At 40.9% G+C, this 23,305-nt stretch overlaps 1 protein-coding gene across 1 annotated transcript; it reads left to right on the forward strand.

Moving 5' to 3' along the window:
* Positions 1–1,756: 1,756 nt before the first annotated feature.
* On the forward strand, positions 1,757–21,150 carry UQCRC1 (ubiquinol-cytochrome c reductase core protein 1). The gene is made up of 13 exons (XM_081851013.1): positions 1,757–1,907; positions 3,607–3,747; positions 4,926–5,012; positions 6,172–6,301; positions 7,898–8,096; positions 8,988–9,067; positions 9,641–9,756; positions 10,197–10,340; positions 11,684–11,844; positions 12,322–12,407; positions 13,238–13,326; positions 19,969–20,044; positions 20,897–21,150. The coding sequence occupies exons 1-13, from the start codon at positions 1,833–1,835 to the stop codon at positions 20,959–20,961; spliced, it is 1,449 nt and encodes a 482-aa protein (XP_081707139.1). The 5' UTR covers positions 1,757–1,832; the 3' UTR covers positions 20,962–21,150.
* The last annotated feature ends 2,155 nt before the right edge of the window (positions 21,151–23,305 follow it).

Genomic DNA, 23,305 nt, shown 5'->3' on the forward strand with positions numbered 1-23,305 from the left:
GGGAGGGGTATTACTCAGAAGGGTGGGGGGAATGGGTGATTGGCAGATAGCTGTGATGAGCCTGTTGACGACTCTTAAGGACTGCAATAGGTCTTACAAGAAAAAGCAAGGGGTGAGAAGGTGAAAAATGGCTTTGTCATGTATAATGAGATAAGAATCCAATGTCTTTGTTCAGACCAGGTAGGATTTTTTTGTTTTGACTATGGCAGACCAACACGGCTACCTATCTGTAACTGTAAAATTAAGGAATGCTAGAGTAATGTTGGATAGTAACTAAGTGGTTTTCAGCTGCAATGCTTAAGAGATAGAAAATAAGGATTTGAAACAAGTAAAAGACCTAATGGTGAGGACTTGCTGATCCAACAATTTGAATTGGAATATAAGAAAGGGTGGTACGGGGAGGTCTGGAAAGTAAGGTAAAAGAAAATTAGTAAATGAAATCTATATGTGTTTATTTATTTATTTCTTGTTTTTAAAATTGTTTTTACTTTTCGCACTCTTGTATTTCTGTTTTTTCTTCTTCTTTTTTGGTATAATGTATTAACCTTGAAAACTTTAATAAATATTTATTTTTTAAAAAAATGAAACCCGGGAAATTTAAGGGACATCCATCAATAAGGGACAGCAGCGGGACACGGCGCTGGGATAAGGGACTGTCCCTCCAAATAAGGGACGCTTGACAGCTATGGCTGGGATGAAGCCACCTTCCTGACACTTTTTTTGAACAGGTCTGGGGCAAGGTGGCAGCAAGATCAGGGTTGTGTGGTTGAACTGGCAGAAGTGCCACATTGCCCCAACCTCACCATTGCTCTGCCCCCAGCCCCATCCAGGAAAGCAGGAGCAGCACAAGGGTCAGGATGGTGGCTTCATAGCTCCATCTCACTAAACACAGCCACTACCGAACCCTGAACATCAATGCTCCACGCTGAAACATCAGGTTGCAGGTCCCACTGCCTTGAAGAACCTTTTGTGCAACAGGTGGAGGGGGGACGTTTTAATAATTGTTTTAATATTTTCCCGTTTGGATTAAAATGAGGATAAAGAGATGAATTTTTAGAAGTTTGATTCTATTAATGTTTGATTGTGTGTGTTTTTTAATGATTGCTTTCCCCGTTTTTAGCTGCTTTTATTTTAGCGGTAAGCCGCTTAGAGCCCCTGTCAGGGGAAAAGGCAGAGACGAAAATAGGCTTTATTTCACCCTGGTCAAAGACCCAATTTGGAACCCCCTCATTATAAATCCTCTTCCAGGACGGTGGAAGATTTTACCAATGGCATGTCCATTTAATGAGATGGGTTCATCTTTTCTTCAGCCTCCCTATCTCTGACTTTTTATGTTTAAGTGAAAGAATTAAATCTTAGGAAACACACAAGCAGTGGGTCAGATTCTGGGCTAACTTTGAAAGAAACAGCACGGGCTTCTGCCCTCATAGAGGTAGAAGATTCGCCAAAAGCACTGCTAGCTCCTCTTGACACACTTCCGGTCTAAAATGGAACAACTTCTCCACTCAGGCTTCCCATGCGAAGTATAGGCCTCTTCCCTCTAATGACGCAAGCGAGCCACGCCCATGGAGAGGCCCCTGACCAACGGCGGCCTTCAATCTTTTACCGTAAGTTTAGCCTGTGTGTGTGACTCTTAACTCTTTCTTATCTCTCTCTGGTGACTCCCTCTTAATACAGACAGTCCCTTTACGACGTCTACGGGCCCTACCATCTTTCTCCTGCGCATGCGGATGTCTTGCCCCATCTCTGATTTCCCCCCGCCCCCCAGTCCTCCTCCCGCGCACGCGCTCTTTTCTCTTCTCCTGCCGAGCTGCCGGGGTTAAGGTGGCAAGATGGCGGCGTCCTCTGTGTGCCGGGCCGCGGGTTGTGTAGCCAGCCGGGCCCTTCTTCGGGGACCTCACGCTCCGGTGAGTGCCTGACCGGGTGGGCCGCTGACGGGGTGGAAGAGGAAGAGGAAGGGGCGGCGGCGGTGCGTAGAGGGGGAGCGGACGAAGCGGGGAGAGTGTGCGGAGCCCGTGGGGAAGCCGCCCGCGAAGGTCACGGCGCCCGTCCTGGCCGCCCATTTCACCAGCCGGGCGAGGCCTAGTGGCTGAGAGCTGCCGGCGATGGAAGCGCAAATCGTGACATTCTACAGATATCGTGGGTTGCAGGGCCCCCCCCCAACCTTCACCCCCCCCCGGCGCTGCTGTTGCTAGGGCGGTGCTCATTTTGACAGCTTCGCCACTTACTCGCCCATACCCCCACATTGACCGTGTCCTTTGGAGCAAAAATAAAACATGCCTCTGAGCAGCTGCAGAGTGCTTTTCCTGCGCCCCGAGCAGCCTTTCTAAGACTTCATAAGAAGAGGCAGGGTTTCTTACTGAAGTCAAGCGGTGCAGTTCTTTTTAGGCGTGTAGTACTGACCACATCTTGCTGGGTAGCTTTCTGGGAACACAATCCAAAAAAAGAGGAAGAAACATGTTTTCCAAAACATTTGTAGCGGTAGTCCCAGAGCTCTTCAGTTCATCGTTGAGCTAAAGTGAGATTGGGCAGAAGTTGCCAACTTGCCACCGTTAATGTGGATATAAAAATCTCTTTTGTTTTTGTGTTTCAAAATAAGCTTCTGATGTGTGCACGTCATATTTGATTCATGGGATAATGGAATTAGGAGTTCAGGTCATTTAATGAAATTTGTTTTAATTGTTAGAGATGTTTCCCGAATGATTACATTGAATTTAAATAATGAGCTGTCTCTGTCATCAATCTATCTAGAAAGATAATCATTATTTTGACTTAGTATTTGGGGCAAGTTTAATACCTTTAAGTTTAATGTTCTGCTACAGGTAATTTATATGCTTTGTGGTGTTCATTTGTGTATTTCCCCAAGTGCATTTGCAAAGATTTAATGTAGCAATTCACAAGTTTATTTGGGGGAACCTCATTTTTCACTTTAAAAGATGTAGTTTTCAGTACTGGAAGGAAGATTTCATAAGGCATTATTTTTAGTTAATAGTAATTAGCACAATGATTGTAAAGCTTTTTTCTGCAAATCTTTATATTTAAAATTGAGATTGATTGAACAAAAATTGATTTTCTGCTGTGTTGGACCCTTATAGGAAGAAATTGGTTAGGTCAGTTAGATACTGGTGATGTAATACAGTGGACGCTCGAGTTGTGAACATGATCCGTGTGGGAGGCACGTTCGCAACCCGCAGCGCTGTGTCTGCGCACGTGCGAGTCACAATTCGGTACTTATGTGCAATTTAGCGCTTTTGCACATACGCAAGCGCCAAAACCTGGAAGTAACCCATTCCGGTACTTTCTGGTTCGGCGTGGTGTGCAACCCGAAAACGCGTAACCTGAAGCATCTGAAACCCAAGGTATGACTACTTAAAACTCCATTCAGGTATATGATGTATGCATATCCCATGGTGTCCTCTTTCTGATCAGAAGTTATTTTTTGTATTAATGCTGTGATTTTTTTGGTGGTGGTCACATTTCAACAGGTAGTTTCTGTAACAACATAAAATTGCATACAAGTAATTTTTCACATGATGTCTTTATATGACTCTTTGTGTATTTATCTTGTTATATGAATTGTGCTTTTGACAATAAGCTTTTCTTTAGCCAGTTTTATGGAGTTTGACAAGAAGAGGAAGCACTGCATCTTATGCTCAGGTGCTGCATAATATTCCTGAGACGCATGTCACCACTCTAGACAATGGCTTACATGTGGCTTCTGAACAATCTGGCCAGCCTACTTGTACGGTAAGCATAATATGGGGTTCTGAAAATTAATAGAGTCTCTGTTGTTTCAGTTGGGCTATTTTTTTATTGAAGCATATAACCTGCCATCTTTCTGAGTTTCAGGTTAAAAAGTACTATTTTTCAAAAACAGAAAGGAAATTCTAATAGATAAATATCAAACTAAATGAGGAGCAAACACTAAATAATTCCTCTCGCTGATTCAAAAAATGTTCTGACTTCAGTGACTCTCCAGGAAAAGGAATTCACAGCTATGAAGCAGCAACTGACAGTGCATCTCTTTGGACTTTGCTTGCTTGTTCTTTGCTTGTTACTGATCAATGGCAGTGATTCTCAGACTTTATTCTGAAGAACCCTAAGGTTCCTGTGGAAGCTTATCCGGGGCTTCTCCGTGAGAAGGCCAGAAGGATAGGCAAATGTTTCTGAAACATGCCCAGCGCAACTGATCTACTCTTCAGTGTATAGCTGTTGAGTGTTTTCTTGGGTTCAGTTTCAGTTCAGGCAGGGCAACAGTGAGGACCAGCTGGCTGAGCCAGTCCCTCAAATATGCTTCAGAATCTAATACAAGGCGCACAGGACCTCTGACCTCAGTAAAGTCAACGTGGAAAGATTTCTCTCAAGGTTAATGTCTAAAAACAACTTACCTAGAGTGGTGATAGACATTGTAAGAAGATACAGGAAGAACATGTCTTGGTCATATGAGGTTTGAATGGCTCTGAAAAGTGTATGAAAGGCTAGTGAAATTCTGGAGTGTATTACGCTTTTGACATCCCATTGGCATATTTACTGGTTTCTGCCCATTATAGCTTCAAATATTCTTCAACAGCAGCATGAAAACAGCCATAAGGAAGGTGCCAGGCAAGCATCTTTGTGGTGGCTATTCCGCACCAGGGGTGCCATCACTGAGGAGGCTTTAGAACCAAACCCCTGTTGTACTTTCAGTTCCAATTATGCTTTGAACAAATTCAATTAGTAGAAAGGCTGTGCCTCAATAAGAAAAGCCTCTGTAAACTACAAACTACAGGGAGAAATAGGGATTTAAGAGTGTAATTTTCATTCTCTGTGTAGTGGAAATTGTAGTTAAGCTACTGCTTTCTGTGCACTCTGTCTTAATAGCAGACAAATGTCTGGAAAATTGGTCTAATATGTAACGTATTTACTCACTGTTTCTTTTTTGTTAGGTTGGGGTATGGATCAGAGTGGGAAGCCGCTATGAAACTGAGAAGAACAATGGAGTTGGCAACTTTGTGGAACACCTGGCTTTCAAGGTGAGATGGCAAGTTATTCTCTTCTCAATATCTTCTATATATTTTTGGAGAGTGTTTGTCTGTTCACTATGCGTTTGGCAACCTCTAAGGCTATTGTAACCAAATTTTGCATGATGTTTCCTTAGATCATGGAGCAGGCTTTTGTCTTGTTTGGATACAGTTGATTGGCATTTTGAATCCTGCTAGCCCCGTCAGCTAGAGTTCTGTTAAGCAAGGATCTTTCAGTCAGAATCCTCGAGATCTTAGCAGCCTGCTCTCCTGCCTCCTTCCCTAAGCTTGATATTACCTCTGATCCTTTGTATCCCAGTCCACAAACAAACCAACATCAAAGATACATACTTTTGCTTTAATGCCTTTTACAGACCAGTATAACTGGAATTCACACTTTACCTCGTTTGTTTTTTAGTATCTTATGAGATATTTACTAGCCAGCCAAGGTAAGCTCTAGGAAGCAAATTAAGCCCATATTCCCTCCCAATTTCTTTAACAGAGTCTGATTTCTTTACAACTCACATAAAGATAATCAGGACAATACCAGTTAATAGGAAAAAAAGAAAGACCAGCATTGGCAATGAGTGCATGACTTTGCTGTGATCTCTGGCAAGGACTTCTAGAAAAATCAGATTGATTGGATCATACCTATCTGATAGTTTCAGTATATTTGAGAACAGCATGAATAACCTTTATAACGCTGCACTGATTCTTCTCTGATCCACCATGATGTGTGTCTGTAAATTTAATCAGCCTGTTCTTAATTAATGTTTCTCCCATTATTCTCTGGCTGAAATCAAATTCTCATATTCCACTTCGTTGAGGAGAAAGAATAAAAATGTAATAAAGTGATTACCATGTCCTTTATATGGTGAATATTATTTGTACGTATCCTCATGCAGGGAGAGCTTGTGCTCACCACATCAGAGTAAATTCTTCAAATGCTTAGCATTTTTAAGGCATTCTGAAAGAGACTATTTTTTAAAGAATTTTTTTTAATGGACTTAAATGCTCTGTGGCAGTATTTTGTGACTGTTGAGTTGAATTTGTGTTCTGTTGTGCAATTTGAGAGTTTCCACATATGTTAAAAATTCTGGTGCTTTAGCTACTGATACTTACTCATTATGCCCCCAGATATCCAATTGTTTGTCTATCTGTATTTCTTTAGGGTACAAAGAAACGCCCTGGTCCTGAATTTGAAAAGGAAGTTGAGAGCATGGGTGCACATCTCAATAGTTACACCTCTCGTGAGCAGACTGCCTTCTTCATGAAAGCGTTAGCCAAAGATTTGCCCAAAGGTAGTGCCATTCGGTTGTGTTATTTTGGCAGGCGGGGATATTGCTTTCTTTGCATTTGTATTTAATTAGCTTTCAAAGGACAAAACAAATCCACAGGGTTTTTGTAGAAGGCTTTATTTTAATTGCACTTCCACACAAAATATTGGCTTTTGATTTAAGCCATTTTCAGTCAGCAGGAAGCAATTTTCCACATGATAACAGTGCATTCACCACTTGGCAGCCTGTGTGTTGTGGTTTCCTAAAGGAAGTTGCCCAGGGCTGGACAAATGGTTACTTTATTGCTGTCAAGAAGCAATTGCTTTCAGATGGCCAAAATTGGCCACAATAATCCCAGCAATTATCAAAAGATGTAAAATTGTGCTGCCTTGGCAGAAATTTCACTCTTTGATTATTTCATGAAATGCTAGTTGCATAGACCACCTACCCTACATGCTAGCAAAAGCTTTGTAGTTTAAGCACTTGAACTGTTCATTCAGGTCCATATAACAGCAACTGAGATGCAAACCCAAATGAGATGTTGGATTTTGGGAGGTGTAGGGATGGAGAATAATAGAAGCAAGGGAAGTATAAAACCAGCAGGATGGAGAAGAATGACAGACAGGAAATAAGATGATGTGTTCTATTTGTCATCACAGGGGGGTTGGCTGTGTGGTAGCTTTATGATGCCATAAATGCTATATGCTGGTAGCAGTGTTAGAAACTGAGATATGAAATCTAGGAGCTAAATGGCACCTTAAACAAAGTTATGGGCACAACAACAGAATGTCTACGCATGCTTTTTAATAACAAAAATACAAAGCTGAAAATGAATGAACTGCAGCTAAAATATTATGTTCATTTTTCACATAGTCTAGTCCTTCCCCTGCCCACCCCCCTAGTACTTTTAAGACGGTTTTTTCTCCAGTCTTAAGAGAGTAGCTGGAAGTGGGGAGGCAGAAAAAAGGCCCTCCTTTCCTTCCATTCTGCAGTTTTAATCTGAAATTTTGGCACAGTACTGTGCCCAGAGCTCAGAAACTGCTTGGTCTAATGAAATTTCCTGTTGCAAAATGCTCCAGAACAATGGGAGTTCCGAACACTGGCCAGTGGTTCCCACTTGGTGGTCTGTGGATCCCAGGGTGCCTTTGGCACACACCCGTCAAATGTCCAGAACATCCCATTTTGGGGGGCCGTGCTCTCATGTGAAGAGCACAGCACCCGAAAACATGTGAGATTGCAGTGCCCCAAAACACACGTTTGGGGCATCATGCTCTCGCACAGATCATGTGACTCATGTAGGAGCGCAGCCCAGAAGATGCACGCCCCAGTTTTGCACTGGGAGATGTTGGCGGGGGGAGGGGTATGGTGGCACCATTCACATATCAGAAGCTACAGCAGAGATATCCGCATTTTCAAAAGTGAGGTCCATGGCTTGGCTTTTGAAAAACAGGAGAGTTGCAATTATTAGCTAATTGGGAACCACTGCTGCTTATCTGTGTGCAAGTTCCTTTCTCGCCCAAGAATGTCTATTTGTCTTCTCCATTCAGTTTGACAAGAAAATATGTCTTAAGTAGCATGTCTCTTCCTACCCCCCACCCCTTTTTCTTTTCTTTTTTTTAGCAATTGAGATTCTGGCTGATGTAGTGCAGAACAGCAGCTATGAGGATTCCCAGATTGAAAAGGAGCGGAATGTCATCCTTCAAGAAATGCAAGAACTTGATGGCAGCTTGTCCCATGTTGTCTTTGATTACCTGCACGCTACAGCTTATCAAGGCACTGCTTTGAGTCGGACTGTTGAAGGAACAACAGCAAATGCAAAGTAAGGAGAGTTTATTTCCTGGCTAATAAAGCACATCTGAAATCATTTCCCCTCCACTGCTAGGTTATATTTTATAGAGGTTCTTGTTTGAAGTAAATAACTGAAATAAATGGTAAGGTGTATCATACAATACATAAGGTAGCAAGGGCCTTAACAAAAGCAAAGAGAAGGTGTGTATTTACATGGCGAGCATAGGATACTTTATACCAGGTTAGAACATTGGTCTACCTAGCTCAATATTGTTGACACTGGTTGACAACAGCTCTCCAGCGTTTCATGCAGGTGACATTCTTTGTCCTACATGGAGATGCTGGAGACTGAACCTGGGACTTCCTGCATTATTTTAACAGATGTTGAAAAGAAGAGGGATAACATCTTTTCAACAACAGGACTAAAAGCTTAACATACTAAACTTTAGAAAGAAGTTGCAATTGAAAGCAAATCAGTAGTGCAAGATGTTGCCAAGGACCTGACAGTCTGTATTTTTACAACTTTTATTAAGAATTGATCACTGTTGTTCCCCTTTTCCAAATAAAGCACTCTGGGTGAGGAAGAGTGGCTTGTCTAATACTTCCCTTCTGAGCAGAGATCCAGATTGGCATCTCTTCAGGTCCAAGTCCAATGAAATGATTATCATGCTAATAACCATGTGACTCAGACATTGATTACAATCCTGTGCACAGTTATACATATTTGAGAACCATTTAAAAAAAAAAAAAAACCACAGGAATTAAGTATCCTAAGCAAGTTTGATTGCAGCTACTATCTGTTAGGAAGGAAAGGTAGGGTCTCCAGAGTGCTTAACATAGGAGTGCTTGAATTGCAGTGGTGTAAAAACTGCACAAGAAACTCATCTCTGTATATTTAATGTATTTTTTGTATTTTCATTAGGCATTTGTCCCGTGCAAATCTAACAGAATATGTTGAGACTCACTACAAAGCCCCTCGCATGGTCCTGGCAGCTGCTGGAGGTCGGTACTAGTTTACTGTTAGCTCATCTTTCTTAGACTGGCCTGATGTACAATTACATACCATTGTCAGAAGGATTACAGTAGGGGCCAGCATAGAGCAGATGGCAAAATATCTCAAGTCAGATCAGCCCATCAACTTCCCCTGGGAAGCTTAGAATCATGGCTAAATCATATTCCATGTCTTTTGAGTCCATGTTATGATTGAATGGACCACATTCCCAGTTTTGTTCCTGCTAGGGCAGCATAGCGAAAATGAAATCAATAGGGCCTAAACTAACAGATAGGCTTGTTTACTCTTTTCCAGTTTCACATCAAATCAGATAAAATGTTTTTATGTAGTAAAAGACGTTTGAATAGATAGACTTGGTGAATAAATTTTCATTGGGGTGGGAGAATTAACTTTCCTGTGACAATATGTACTGCGTAAACTTCTTCTAAACTACTTTTGCCCAAAGAGCTATCAGAGAATAAGATTTTAGCATGTTATGCAGCTGCCAAACAACAAAAAAATATTTTTTGTATTCTTTCTCGCATGCAAAGTATTGTTGTCACTCCTTTTGCTTTCTTTACCAGGGGTCAGCCACAAAGAAGTCGTGGACCTTGCCAAGCAGCATTTTGGCAACGTTCCCTATGAATACAAGGAAGACACAATTCCCATTCCTCCGTACTGCCGCTTCACTGGGAGTGAGGTAGAGTCTTAAATACTTGGCATCTTCAACAAGCAGAGAGTGAATCTCAGAAAGTGTTGATTTCACTTAGGCAGTTCTTAATAGTGATAAAATAGTTTGCCGACTCCTTTAATTTAGTTTGTATTCTAGTCTTGAATTCACCACCCCAGAATATAGCCTCCCTCGCTCCTTTTTTTGTCAAACCCCTATTTTTGGACAAACTATTGTAAGAGGCTGCTCTGTATTTATACATATTTTGAAGCTGAAAACCCAAGTATAGGATTGGAGCGTGCAGGCACAAAGATCCTGCATACGGATTCCTGTGCCTCCCTATTGTTTAAACTTGCTCTGCCCTCTTCTGTGCCATCTATCAGCAATATGTGGTGAGAGAGAAGAGTGCATGTGATCTCACAGTCTACTCCTGAAACCTGAACTCATTTCTCATGTGTGTGTTTTTCCAGATCAGAGTCAGAGATGATGATTTGCCTTTGGCTCATGTTGCTATTGCAGTGGAGGGACCAGGCTGGGCCAATCCAGACAATATTCCCCTTCTGGTAGCTAATGCAGTCATTGGGCGATACGATGTTACTTTTGGTGGTGGCAAGGTAAGTTCCTATGGGACTGGGATATCTATTTTGCATTACTTGTACCAGTCTCCTCCCACATGCATTTCCATTTTGTATGCTAGCAAAATTATACAGCATTTTGCAGTTTTAGGTAGATAATAATAATAATAAATAATAAATTTTATTTATATCCTGCCCTCCCCAGCCGAAGCCGGGGAGGCCATAGTGTGGCCATAGTGTGAAAATGTGGCCTTAATTTGATGATGTATTTGAGTTAGTTGCACATGAGTTAAAATAGCAAAGTTCAGGTTTCATCATCATCATCATCATCATCATCATCTATTACTTCTACCGTCCCATCAAGCCGGGCATCCCCAGCCAATCTGGCCGGGGATTGTATTTTCAAAAACCATAATTCCTGAATAGAGAGGGATTCTATTCAGTGAGTCTCCTCAAATCTAACACGGTCAGGTAAACATGAGTTGCCTGGAAAATGATTCTTGCCTTTCACATTCGGATATGCAGGTCTCCGGAAAAGGATAGGCTTGCGGAAGGCAAGATTACATGTCTTGGATTTAAAGTCTCATTGAGGGAACTCAAATCATTTAGAGTTGATCATCAGTTCACTACATGCGTTTGCTGCTGGTGCAGTGCTTGAGTAGGTCAGCATTCAGGCACTTTGAACAGTCAAGATATGCTCGGATTTTGACTTCTTGATGCACCTATTTGTGCTATCTTCATGCACTTAGATAATTCAGCTACTGCTAGTCGTGCGAATAAAACACAAACTGCTGTGTGTTTATCCTTGACTATCAACATGAATATAAATCTGAGAATGTGCTCCTTGATGTCTTTCTGGCAGGTGTCAACAAGGGTTGTAGCTCATTGTATGTCCCTTGCATATAGAAACCCCAGGCTTAGCCCTTAATATCTTCAACTGATCTGTTTCTGGTTAGGGTAATTGAAAATAGGACAAGTGAGACAATGGTCTCGTTCATTGTATTCAGTCTGGTTTTTTAAAAATAAAAACAACAGCAACAACTAGTGCCCCAAATTTGGGGGGTGGAGAGAGCAGTGACTGCACTCCACTGCAACATGAAACTGCATACTGAGCGAGGGAAGGACTTGGGATTCTCACATGGCAAGTTTGCAACAATCTCCAAAGCAGTAATTGCCAGGCTATCCCCTTTGGTTTTCTGACTTACATTCTCATAATATCTGTGCATTGAGGAACAATCTCTGTCACAGAGTGCAGGTGGTTTTCATCCACAGTCACAGTGGTCTATGATGTCTGGGTTTTCTGCTTCCTTAATTTTAACTTCTTGGTGGGTTTGGTGGGCAAACCAGATGGCCATAACTGGTCATAATTATTTTACCTACAGAATCAGTCGAGCAGGCTGGCTAGAATTGCTGTGGAAAACAAGCTGTGTCAAAGTTTCCAATCCTTCAACACTTGCTACTCTGACACAGGTCTGTTCGGTTTCTATTTTGTTACTGATGCTATGAATGTTGAAGACACACTGCACTTTGCCCAGGGTGAATGGTGAGTATGAGCTCATTGCCAGCCCTATTCCTACAAAACTTGCACTGCAGGGGAGTCAGTACATTGAGTTAGCTTTACAAAGACTAGGTGTAGACAGAACAGTACTGTATAAGGCTTCACAATGTATCTCACTGCAACCTATCTATGACATGTGCAAATCTCTTGGGGCCATAGGTATTGAAAATGTCAATTAAGTCTATTGAGGAAGAAACATCCATTACATGTGTTAGATAGAAAAGATTATGAATAACATTGAGGACTGATATACAGACATCACCTCATTCAGGATATTGACTCATTTGTCCATGTTTGTGCTGCCTTTTGATCACTTCTTATATGGCTTGCACCTCTCAGGTTTTGTCTACTGATTAGTAATCATAGTAAAGATTTAATATTGAGTCTATGAAAACATGAAAGGCAGAGTCGCCTAAAAGTGGTTGGCATTTGATTAACATTTCCCCACTGCTCCCTGTGCAGGATGCGCCTCTGTACCAGTGTGACTGACAGCGAGGTGAAGAGAGCCAAAAACATTGTTCGTAACACACTGATGGCTCAGCTGGATGGTATGATTTTTTTTTAAAAAAAAAAAGTTGGGTAGTTCCTGCTTTGCACTTTCTGAGTGGATCTTTGAATGTTTCTCCAGGCCCTGACTCTCACTTGGACGTATTTGACATCTATAAATTCTAGTAAGCTTTTTCCTGTGATCTGTCCATTGTGTGCAGCCTCTGGAGCAGGAAGGCTACTGTTGGTTACGCAATTATCTGTGCCCGTCAGAAACAACACAGTCTTTCTTCTGCTCCCTCTTGTCTTTATCACTTGGTTCAGATTCGGAGCTTCCTAGATGAGACCCATTTGTCTCCATGATAGAAAATAAGTGGAGCTGACATGAGATTAAAATAAGTCTCAACTATATGAATTTTAGTCTGCTTGCATATGGTTAAGATCATTAGCTTGGATGAAGCACAAATATGTTATAGGAACCATCATCTTTGAAGAACCAGTCCTTCCTAGGAGAAAAACGGGGAGTGTCTCTTAAGATAGTCCTGGGACTCAATATGGCACTCCAGATGCTTCTATCTGACCCTTGATAATGCCACTTGTTTGCCTGGATATGTGTGTGTGTGTGTGTGTGTGTGTGTGTGTGTAAACCTTTAATTTAAGTATAGCTGAACTATAGTCCTATCTGTGGCTTCACCTAATTCTTGCTTCCGGCCAGAAACAAGTCTATTCTATTGTAGCTTTCTGAAATGAATTTCTAAAAAGACCATATAACAGGGCCTGTTAAATGTAAGTTCGCAACAGGTGCTGCTTGCATAGTCTTACATAATGTTCTTTACATCTTAAAACACAGCTTAAGGTTTCCACTGACAATTGACTAATTCATATATTCCAGGTACCACTCCTGCATGTGAGAATATTGGAAGCCATCTGCTGAACTACGGACGCCGGATATCTCTGGCAGAATGGGATTCCAGAATTTCTGTAGGTATCTTTATTAAACGGGAGTAAATATACTTGCATTTCTGGAACATAATGCTTGTCATTGAAAGCTGGACCTTCTGCATAGTTCCTTTTTAACAACAACTATCCTGTTTCCCCAAAAGTAAGACATCCCCCCAAAATAAGACCTCCCCGATAATAAGGCCTCCCCCTGAACATAAGGCCTCCCCGGAATATGTGTACCGTATTCTTCTTCATGGAAAAATAAGACATCCCCTGAAAATAAGACCTAGCACACCTTTGGGAGCAAAAATTAATATGAGACACTATCTTATTTTCGGGAAAACAGGGTAGGTGGTTATGTTCAACTTAAGTATCTGTACAGCATATGTAACCACCTGCTCATCAGCAGTGAACTTGGAGAACTCAGGAAATCAAGCCTAGAGGACTTCCGGTCGGCGCCAGCGTTTGATGGCGGTCCTAGCCTCGAGCTCCGAGGCAGGACTGCTCCGTAAGTTCGGGTCTTACCCGCTACGGCAAGCGGGGGACCCCTAAAATCACAGGCGCTGAAGCCTGTGAGCAAGGAGATTCGGTGGGCACCTTTGCGCCCCCCCGGCATCGTGAAAGAGCCTTTTTAAAGGCTCCGGAGCGGCATCGGGGTGAGCGCGGTGCTGAGGATCGCTACCCAGCTTACGGAGTGAAGCCGCGTCGCCATTAACGGAGAGCGCCGATTCCTTTCTGAAACTAAAGATTGGCAACAACAATACCCGTGAGTAAGAACGCAAAATTAAAAACGGGACTTAAAAATCTAGAAGATTTGGCTGAAAACGGGAAGGCAAAAATTAAGGAAGTCAGCCTCCCGGATCTGCATGATTAACGGAGCAATGAAAGACTGAGCTGTGTTTAAACGGACTTTCCTTTTAACTCTTATTAAACCAGACATCGAAAGGATCTCCCCCCTGTAGTGCAGGAGAAGGGGGGGAGGAAACAGAATTAATTTAACCTGCAAAAGAAAGGGATAAGGAATAAAAAACCTCTGCTGCTGACACTTCTGGTCAGGCTGCCGGAGCAACGATCGCCTGAAAAAGGAACTGTCAAGTGAGCTGTCAAAAGACAGTGGCTACAAAATAAGACTTATTTGAAACATATTAACGGGACTTTGGTGGATTACAATTTTAACAGTAAAGTGCTACAAATTAAAGACTCTTAGTGGGACTTTTGCCTTTGGACTTTCTGTTTCCTAGTTGTGGGTGCCTTTGGATGGTTACAATTTCCTCCTCTAGAGGGTTTTAGTTGTATTACGGTGTATCCAGCGGGATTTTCCACTTGCAACTTTCCTGTGTGAATGACCTTGAGTTATGAGCAACCCGCCAGAAGAAATTTCAACAAGAAGTAAAACAAAGCAGGCTCAAAAACAAGCTCAAAAAAGAGGCTCTTTATCAGGAGCAGCAGCTGCACAAGAAAAAATAACAGCAGCATCAATGGAGTCATTGACACAGGCTCTGCTCAAAATAAATCAGTCATTAGAAGTACTCACCAAGCAATCTGCAGAACTTACTAAACAGTCTACAGAGAACTCTAAGAAACTGACGGAGCTGACAACAAGACTAGACCTGAACACAACAACAATCTCATCTAATACAGATTCTATAAACCGTTTGGTTCAAGAGTCTACGGAAACAAGGAGAATAGCTGAGAGTGCTAGGTCTACTGCTGAAGAAACCAAAGGAAAGTTCGCGCCTATTGCAAAAAAAGTACATGAACATGATACAGCATTAGCCCTACTAGAACTGGAAAGGAAAAGTAAGAACCTGAAATTAAGACTGGTTCCAGAAGAGGAAGAGGACAAGCTTGGGGAATTCCTCACAGATAAATTTCAAGATTTTTGGAATGATGAGTTAGATGGAGAAGAAGATGAATTTGTGATAACCTCAGCCTTTCGGATTGGCAGGAAGCAAGGGAAGAAGCCAAGAGACTGTTTAATTACCTTGGGATCAAAGGAACAAAGAGACAAAATACTGAACCTACATTTCCAGAAGGCCTTGGTCATTAAAAATTCTCAGATTCAGATTTTTAAGGATATTCCTAAATACTTTTTGGAGGTTAGATCTCAATTTAAAGAATTAGTTGATCTACTTAAACAGAATAATATCCCATTCAGGTGGGAATTTCCACAAGGGCTGTCCTTTAACTTTAAAGGGAAGAAAATTAAAATAAAAACAAACCAGGATAAAGAACTCTTTTTGGAAAGAAATCAAGAGGATCTTCAGAAAGGAACTGTTAGTGAGGGGGAAGTACCGGACATTTCAAATCTATCGTTTGGACTGAACCGAGCACCGACCGAGGAGGAACAACAACTTGGTGCAGTCGGTGGAAGAGCTACCCAGTAACAAAAATGTCTCTGCAACTCTTCAGCTGGAATTGTAATGGTTTGAACCACCCTCGAAAAAGGGGTCAAGTATTTCATCTATTAAAGAAGGAACATCTAGATGTAATCTGTCTACAAGAAACTCACATTGCCAGGATACATAGAAAACTTTTAACAAATAAGAGATTAGGACAAGAATTTATTTCATCAGATAGAGTTAAGAAAAGAGGAGTTGTGATCTATGTCAAGGAAAAATTTGAACCAAAACTGATCTTTAAGGATGACCAAGGAAGATACCTGGCAGTGGAAATTCAAATTTATGGAGAAAAGATTTTGATTGTTGGAGTTTATGCACCAAATGAGGGGAAGGCTGAATTCTTCAAGAAGTTGCATGAGACTTTAATGGACTTTTTGGATTTTAAAATTATAATGATGGGAGATATGAATGGAGTCGTCTCCACAAACATGGACAAGGCCCAAAGACAAACAATATCTAATGATGGAAGACTACCAAAGACATTCTTCGAACTGACTGACACTATGGACCTGATTGACATTTGGAGAACTAGGAACCCTCTGGAAAGGGAGGGGACCTTCTTCTCTGAAGCAAAAATGACATGGACTAGAATTGATCAAATATGGACTTCTAGTAATCTGGCATCAAAAGTTAAAAAAATAGAAATCTGCCCAAAGACCTGTTCTGACCACAATGCTGTCAAGATGGAAATGAAACTGACAACAGCTGGAACCTTTAGATGGAGAATGAATGACACTCTTTTTGGAGATGAAGAAATTTGTAAAAAGGCCCAAAAGACACTTAAAGACTACTTCGAGATTAACCTGAGATCAGACACTGAAAAAAGAGTTATTTGGGATGCAAGTAAAGCCGTGATGCGTGGCTTCCTAATACAACAGAATTCAATAAAGAGGAAAAAACAGAATGAGAAGAAAGAGAAAATTTGGAATCTAATAAAAGAAGGGGAGAAGAAATTGAGATCTAAGCCTAAATCTCAAGAGATATTAAGAGAAATAAAATTCTATCAAACACAATATATGGAATTGATGAATCAGGAAATAGAATGGAAAATTAAACAAATGAGACAAAAGACTTTTGAGTCCGCAGATAAATGTGGGAAGCTACTGTCTTGGCAATTGAAAAAGAGGCAAAAATTGAATACAGTGACATCACTCGAAGTAGATGGGAAGTCTATTAATAAACCAAATGAGATAAGTAATTGTTTTCAAAGTTTCTTCAAGAAATTATACAAACAAGGGCCAAAAAACGAACAGGAGATAGAAGAATTTATTGGAAAATACGGCTTACCAAAAATCTCTGAAAATAATAGAAGGAGTTTGAATGAGAAAATTACAGATCAAGAAATAGAGAGCGCCATTCAGGATATGCAGCTGGGAAAATCACCAGGACCAGATGGACTAACTGCGAGATACTATAAAGCACTGAAGGATTGGTTAATACAACCATTGAAAGAAGTTTGCAATCAAATTTTGGAAGGGAAAAAGGCTCCCGAATCGTGGAAGGAAGCATTCATCTCACTTATACCGAAGACAGAAACTGAGAAACATCAAGTTAAGAATTACCGCCCTATATCACTCTTGAATGTGGATTATAAAATTTTTGCAGACATTTTAGCAAAAAGATTCAAAAAAGTTTTGTTAGAGGAGATTCACAGGGACCAAACTGGCTTTCTACCAGGCAGGCAATTGTCAGACAATGTGAGGAATATTATAGACATTTTAGAACTTCTGGAAACTGACATAAATAGAAAAGCTGTTTTGATTTTTGTGGACGCAGAGAAAGCCTTTGACAACATTTGTTGGAGCTTTATGAAGAGGAATCTCCAAGGGATGGGGGTAGGCAAAAACTTTGAAAATGGTATAAGTGCAATTTACTCTGAGCAAAAGGCCAAACTAATTGTAAATGGTATGGTTATGGACGAAATTCCAATAGAGAAAGGGACACGACAGGGATGCCCAATTTCCCCTCTATTGTTTATATCGGTACTGGAGGTTTTCCTAAATATGATCAGAAGAGACCAGCTGGTTAAAGGCATACAGGTCGGAACTAAACATTATAAGTTAAGAGCATTCGCAGATGATCTAGTCTTGACATTACAACAGCCAGAAACCAGTACAAAAAGAGTTTTGGAACTTATAGAAATATTTGGTCAGGTAGCAGGTTTCAAATTAAATAAACATAAGACAAAGGTGTTGGAAAAAAATCTTACGGTCGGGGAAAAAGATAGTTTTCAAAGAGAAACTGGTTTGGAAATTACTAAAAAGGTAAAATATCTGGGGGTGAATTTAACATCTAAGAATGTGAACCTATTTAAAGACAATTATGAGAAATGCTGGGCCGAAGTGAAGAAAGATTTCGATATATGGTCAAGATTGAGACTTTCCTTGTTAGGCCGAATTGCTGTTATCAAGATGAATGTATTGCCGAGATTGTTGTTTCTGTTCCAGACATTGCAAATTTTAGATAAGATGGACTGTTTCAAGAAGTGGCAGAAAGATATATCTAAATTTGTCTGGCAGGGCAAAAAACCCAGAATAAAATTTAAGATTTTGACTGATGCAAAGGATAGAGGGGGCTTTGCCCTGCCGGACTTAAAACTTTATTATGAAGCAGCGGCTTTTTGCTGGCTGAAACCATGGCTACTTCTTGAGAATACAGACATTCTGGACCTGGAAGGTTATGATAATAGTTTTGGTTGGCATGCATATTTATGGTATGACAAGGTAAAGGTACATAGAAATTTTAAAAACCATATTGTTAGGAAAGCATTGTATAATGTATGGAATCGATATAAAGATTTGCTTGAAAGTAAAACCCCCAGGTGGTTGTCACCAATGGAAGCCAAGGCGGTAAAAAGACTGAACATGGATACAGAGTGGCCAAAATATTGTGAAATTATAGAATATGATGGTGAAAAGTTGAAACTACAGAGTTTTGAGAAATTGAAACCTAAAGTTCGAGATTGGTTACATTATTTCCAGATCAATGAAACTTTTAAGCAGGACAGAAAACTAGGATTTCAGAAGGAGAGGTCAAAGTTAGAAACAGAATTGCTAGAACCCAATACCAAGAATTTGTCTAGAATGTATAATCTGCTGCTAAAATGGAATACACAGGATGAAACGGTTAAATCAGCTATGATTAAGTGGGCACAGGATATTGGTCATGATATCATGTTTGCTGACTGGGAGCAGTTATGGACCACAGGTATTAAATTTACGGCATGCAGTGCCCTGAAAGAGAACATAATGAAAATGATCTATAGGTGGTACATGACTCCAGTCAAGCTTGCAAAGATATATCATTTGCCCAATAACAATTGTTGGAAGTGCAATGAATGTGAAGGAACCTTTTATCACCTTTGGTGGACCTGCCCAAAGATTAAGGCCTACTGGGAAATGATCTATAATGAAATTAAGAAAATCCTTAAGTGGACATTTGTAAAGAAACCGGAGGCTTTTCTCCTGGGCATGGTCGGCCAATTGGTACCAAAGAAAGATAGGACCTTTTTTATGTATGCAACAACAGCAGCAAGAATCCTTTTGGCAAAGTATTGGAAGACTAAAGAATTACCTACTCTGGAAGAATGGCAGACCAAGGTGACTGAATTTATGGGACTGGCAGAGATGACCGGCAGAATTCGTGACCAGAGGAAAGAGACAGTGGAGGAGGACTGGAAAAAATTTAAAATCTATCTTAAAAATTGTTGTAAAATTTCGGAATGTTAAGATGTCAAGGGATTGGATACAAAGAATTACAGCTATAAATTGAAATTTATAAAATAGAATTTTTTTTAAAGAGAATTAAATATAAAAATGGGATGAAGAATTGCTAAAAATTTTTAAAATATGGATGCAGGGAAGGGGAGGTTTGGGGAAGTCGTGTTATGTTTATTTGTTTTTTGTTTATGTTGTAAAATCAATAAAAATTATTTAAAAAAAAAAAAAAAAAAAGGAAATCAAGCCTAGATCTGGAACCCTGGTCACAACATACAAAAATGTTTAGTAAAGCGTGTTGTGATTCTTGAAGTGCAGTGCTGGCATGTTTGAGGCTAAGTGTACAGGCGCTGCAGAAAATTATAAAGCTTTCCTATGTATCTTGAGGGAAAGACATTGTAGATGATCTTAGAAATCACTGAACCATGTGAGATCCTTCCAGCTTGAGAGTTCTGCCAGCCATGACAAAGTCCTTGGCTAGCAGTCTGCTGGGTAGTGGCAAAGTAATACCTCCGACTTTATTGATTGAAGTGTAATCCTCTGCTTTTCTCTGACACTTCTAGGCAGTTGATGCAGCAACAATTCGGGAAGTCTGCAGCAAATATCTCTATGACAGATGCCCAGCTGTTGCAGCAGTTGGTAAGTGGTTATGCCTTGTATGTTTTCCTCTTCTTGGGAGATGAAAAAGGACATAAATAGTAGCTGCTTTCATTAGAAACCTTGGTTTCTGGGGGGTGGAGGGTGTTTCATAACACCACTTACCTATTTTGGCCTTTATTTGGCTTCATCTCTGTTTGAGCTGCTTCAGATTATCCATGCCAAATTAGTCACCTGCTGCATTTGGCAAATCAGGTTTGATCTGAGCACTTGAGGCAGTAGCAAGTCTGCACTCCACCCTTTTTACATCTCCCGTTACGAGGGAGCTACGATTTTAACCGAGTAGGGCTCTGGCAACATTTGTAAAATGTTTCATTTGGGGTCAGTTTCATTTATGCAACGCTAGCAGGTGGGCTGGCTCGTTGTAGCAGCATTCCTGCATCTTTGACTGCCAGCCAAGGAAACGCTTCCCTTGGAAAACCTGCCTGAACAGCTTGGTTACTTAAAGGAGCTGGTGCTTCCTCCATCGCACACTGCAGTCATTAAAGTTTCCACCTAAGTCTTCAAAGCAAAGCTCTTTGGAAGGGGCTTTCCAGACAAAACTGGGAGTCTATAAAATCCCCTCAAACACCATATTGTCTGAGACTTGGATTTTGCCCTGTTGTTGAATCAAACATCTACTATGGGGATTTGGGCTCTGAGGAGCCTAGGACAGAGAGACACATTGTTACAATTGATCTTAAGTCTTTCATAGCCGTTGGGTAAGACTAGCTCTGCTTTAGCTGATTTAAGACCATAATAGTTTTAGTGTGGATTAGAGAGGAGCGGGACAGCAATGATGCCAGATGTTTTCTTGAATGTGTTTTCTAATGACCAACTCTCTTTCTCTCTCAGGTCCCATTGAACAACTTCCGGACTACAACCGTATCCGCAGTGCCATGTACTGGCTCCGTTTCTAGGCTTATGTAGTATGCAGAGCGGAAGCGAGGCAGCGAGGGTAATGAAGGGCCCTCCCCTCTGGGTCTGTTCTTGTGGGTTTCTTGTGTGCCGGTGGCAAGATGGGCTCCATGACTGCTGTACAAACATTCTTCTTTATCGTTGTGTAAGAGGTGCGTCCCAGAGAGCTAAATAAATTAAATTTAAATGGATTTGGCATCCAGTGTTTATGGCTAAATTGCAATGGAAGTGACTCATGGGGGCTGAGGGCATTTTTCTTCATCTTTCCAAGGAGGGAGCACTTTTACCGTTCAAATCTTGCTTACACTTGTCTCCAGTATCGTTTAACCCTCGCAACAACCTCTTTAAAAACTTTGTGACATGCGCTTTGCTTTGGGGGCTGAGGGCATTTTTCTTCATCTTTCCAAGGAGGGAGCACTTTTACTGTTCAAATCTTGCTTACACTTGTCTCCAGTATCGTTTAACCCTCGCAACAACCTCTTTAAAAACTTTGTGACATGCGCTTTGCTTTAGCTTATGAAAGGAGTTCATAGGGAAGGGAGGGGCAAGCAGGAATTAGTGTTTTTGCCTTAGTGGGAAACTGTGAGGCTTCATTCCAGTTTTTTGCACCAAATAGGCAGGGAGAAGGAGAAGGTGGCATGTGGATACATGGATTTCTACTGCCGCTGCCCCTTTCTCTGCTACTAGAGGAAAGGAAGCACTTCTTTCCTTTTACCTAGAGAGCAGAATGGTGGTGTGATGTTTTTCTCCAATGCTTTTTAAAATAAATATTGTTACATAGCCCTCAGCTGTGTTCCCAGAGCAGTTTACACAAATAATAAGATTGTTCCATTCCCACATTTAAAAGTTTTGTAAAAAAAATCCTCCCATAATATATATTTAAATATGCATTTGCTCCAAGAACTTAAATTTAGATACACATTTTGATACAAACTACTAAGAATTGTCACAACGTTCAGAGCAGTATGGAATCTAGCGGGTGATGAAGCAGCAAGCCAAACATTAGTTTTAGCAGTACACAGATTGGGATAGTTCACTTAGGAATTTGCAACTATTGAATCATCAATCATTTTTACCCTCACAGTGGACTTATTCAGTGGCTTTGCATTTGGTGGTTTGTTTCGACTAGATGGCAGTCCACATGTTGGGAGAAGGGGTTATTCATATATTGATTATGTGGATCAGAAGGTGCAAACCTCCAAATTCAGTATCTTTCATATGCTAGGAATATGCAGAACATGTATTTCTAACAGCCCAGCTTCTCTCGTGCCTTTTAAATCCCACAGTGAACCCAGCAAAGTTTCTCCACAAGGTGGCACTAGTTTATTACTTTTAAACTCTTGCAGCGCAGTCACTGTTAATGTTTTATTCTTGGGTTACGTATCCTTGGAAGTTCCATTTCATTTCTAGACGTTGCCCTGACAAGTGGGTTTAGGAATAATGTCAGAGCTTCCAGGAGTTAGTCATAGGACTTGAGACTAATCCAATAAATAAACCATTTGTGCCGAATCTGGGTGTTTATTTACAATCGGTGTCTGAACCTTCGGTTTATTAGGCAAGTTTGAAATTGTTAAAGTGTTCTTGCTGTAATTTGTACTGAAACTGTCATTGCAAGCTCTGGCTCGTTGAATCTGCTGCTAAACATCTAAAAACTAACTTCCAGGGCCAATAAACCATTCCACCTTAGTTTATGGGTATAATTTTGCCTTAATCCTTTTTCTCCCAGTTGGCATGTTCCATTACAGCATCTTTCTTGTACAGCACTAGGTGAACAAAATGCATGGCCATACAAATGGTCTCAGAGCTGAGCTGGAGGAGTGGACCAGTCATTTTACAGCTGTCAGGATATCTCCTACCTTCCCTTAGGCCTCCTGACATAAGACAGGGAAGGTTAATTTGGGGAGTGTTGGAGGGGTCAAGGGGCCCATTAGCTCATGATTAAGAGCCACATGTTAAAGTAGGTGTGACTTTTTTTTTAAAAAAAAGGGACATTTGGGGGGAAATTGGGTCCTCACCCAATAGTACAAACCCAATAGTACAAATCTTTTGGCATTACGGCAGGAGACTAGCAAGTGTGGTTGGTAATCATTTTTTTAAAAAAATAATTAAAAATGGGTGATTTATTTTTTTTTTGCCACAAGAAACCTTTTGGCACTACAGCAGGAGACTATTGAAGCAGTCAAAATTAATTTTATTTAATGACAAGTTGGAGGGTGCTGGGTTCAACCCATGGACCATGGGTAACTTCCCCTCTTTCTGTGGGGCACCCCTCAGTAAAATATTCAGCCACCTGTTAAGATCCTGCTGGCCTTCCAGCTGAATCTGTAGGTCTCTGACTGCCTCAGA

This window comes from Podarcis erhardii, assembly GCF_964252035.2.
Source record: "Podarcis erhardii genome assembly, chromosome: 2".
Taxonomy (NCBI): Eukaryota; Metazoa; Chordata; class Lepidosauria; order Squamata; family Lacertidae; genus Podarcis; species Podarcis erhardii.

Bases quoted from the DNA above. Each gene is read 5' to 3' on its own strand.
- UQCRC1 (XM_081851013.1), top strand. From the start codon at position 1,833: ATGGCGGCGTCCTCTGTGTGCCGGGCCGCGGGTTGTGTAGCCAGCCGG. The intron at 5,013-6,171 runs GTGAGATGGCAA...GTATTTCTTTAG, and splicing joins TGGAACACCTGGCTTTCAAG to GGTACAAAGAAACGCCCTGG. The intron at 6,302-7,897 runs GTAGTGCCATTC...TCTTTTTTTTAG, and splicing joins AGCCAAAGATTTGCCCAAAG to CAATTGAGATTCTGGCTGAT.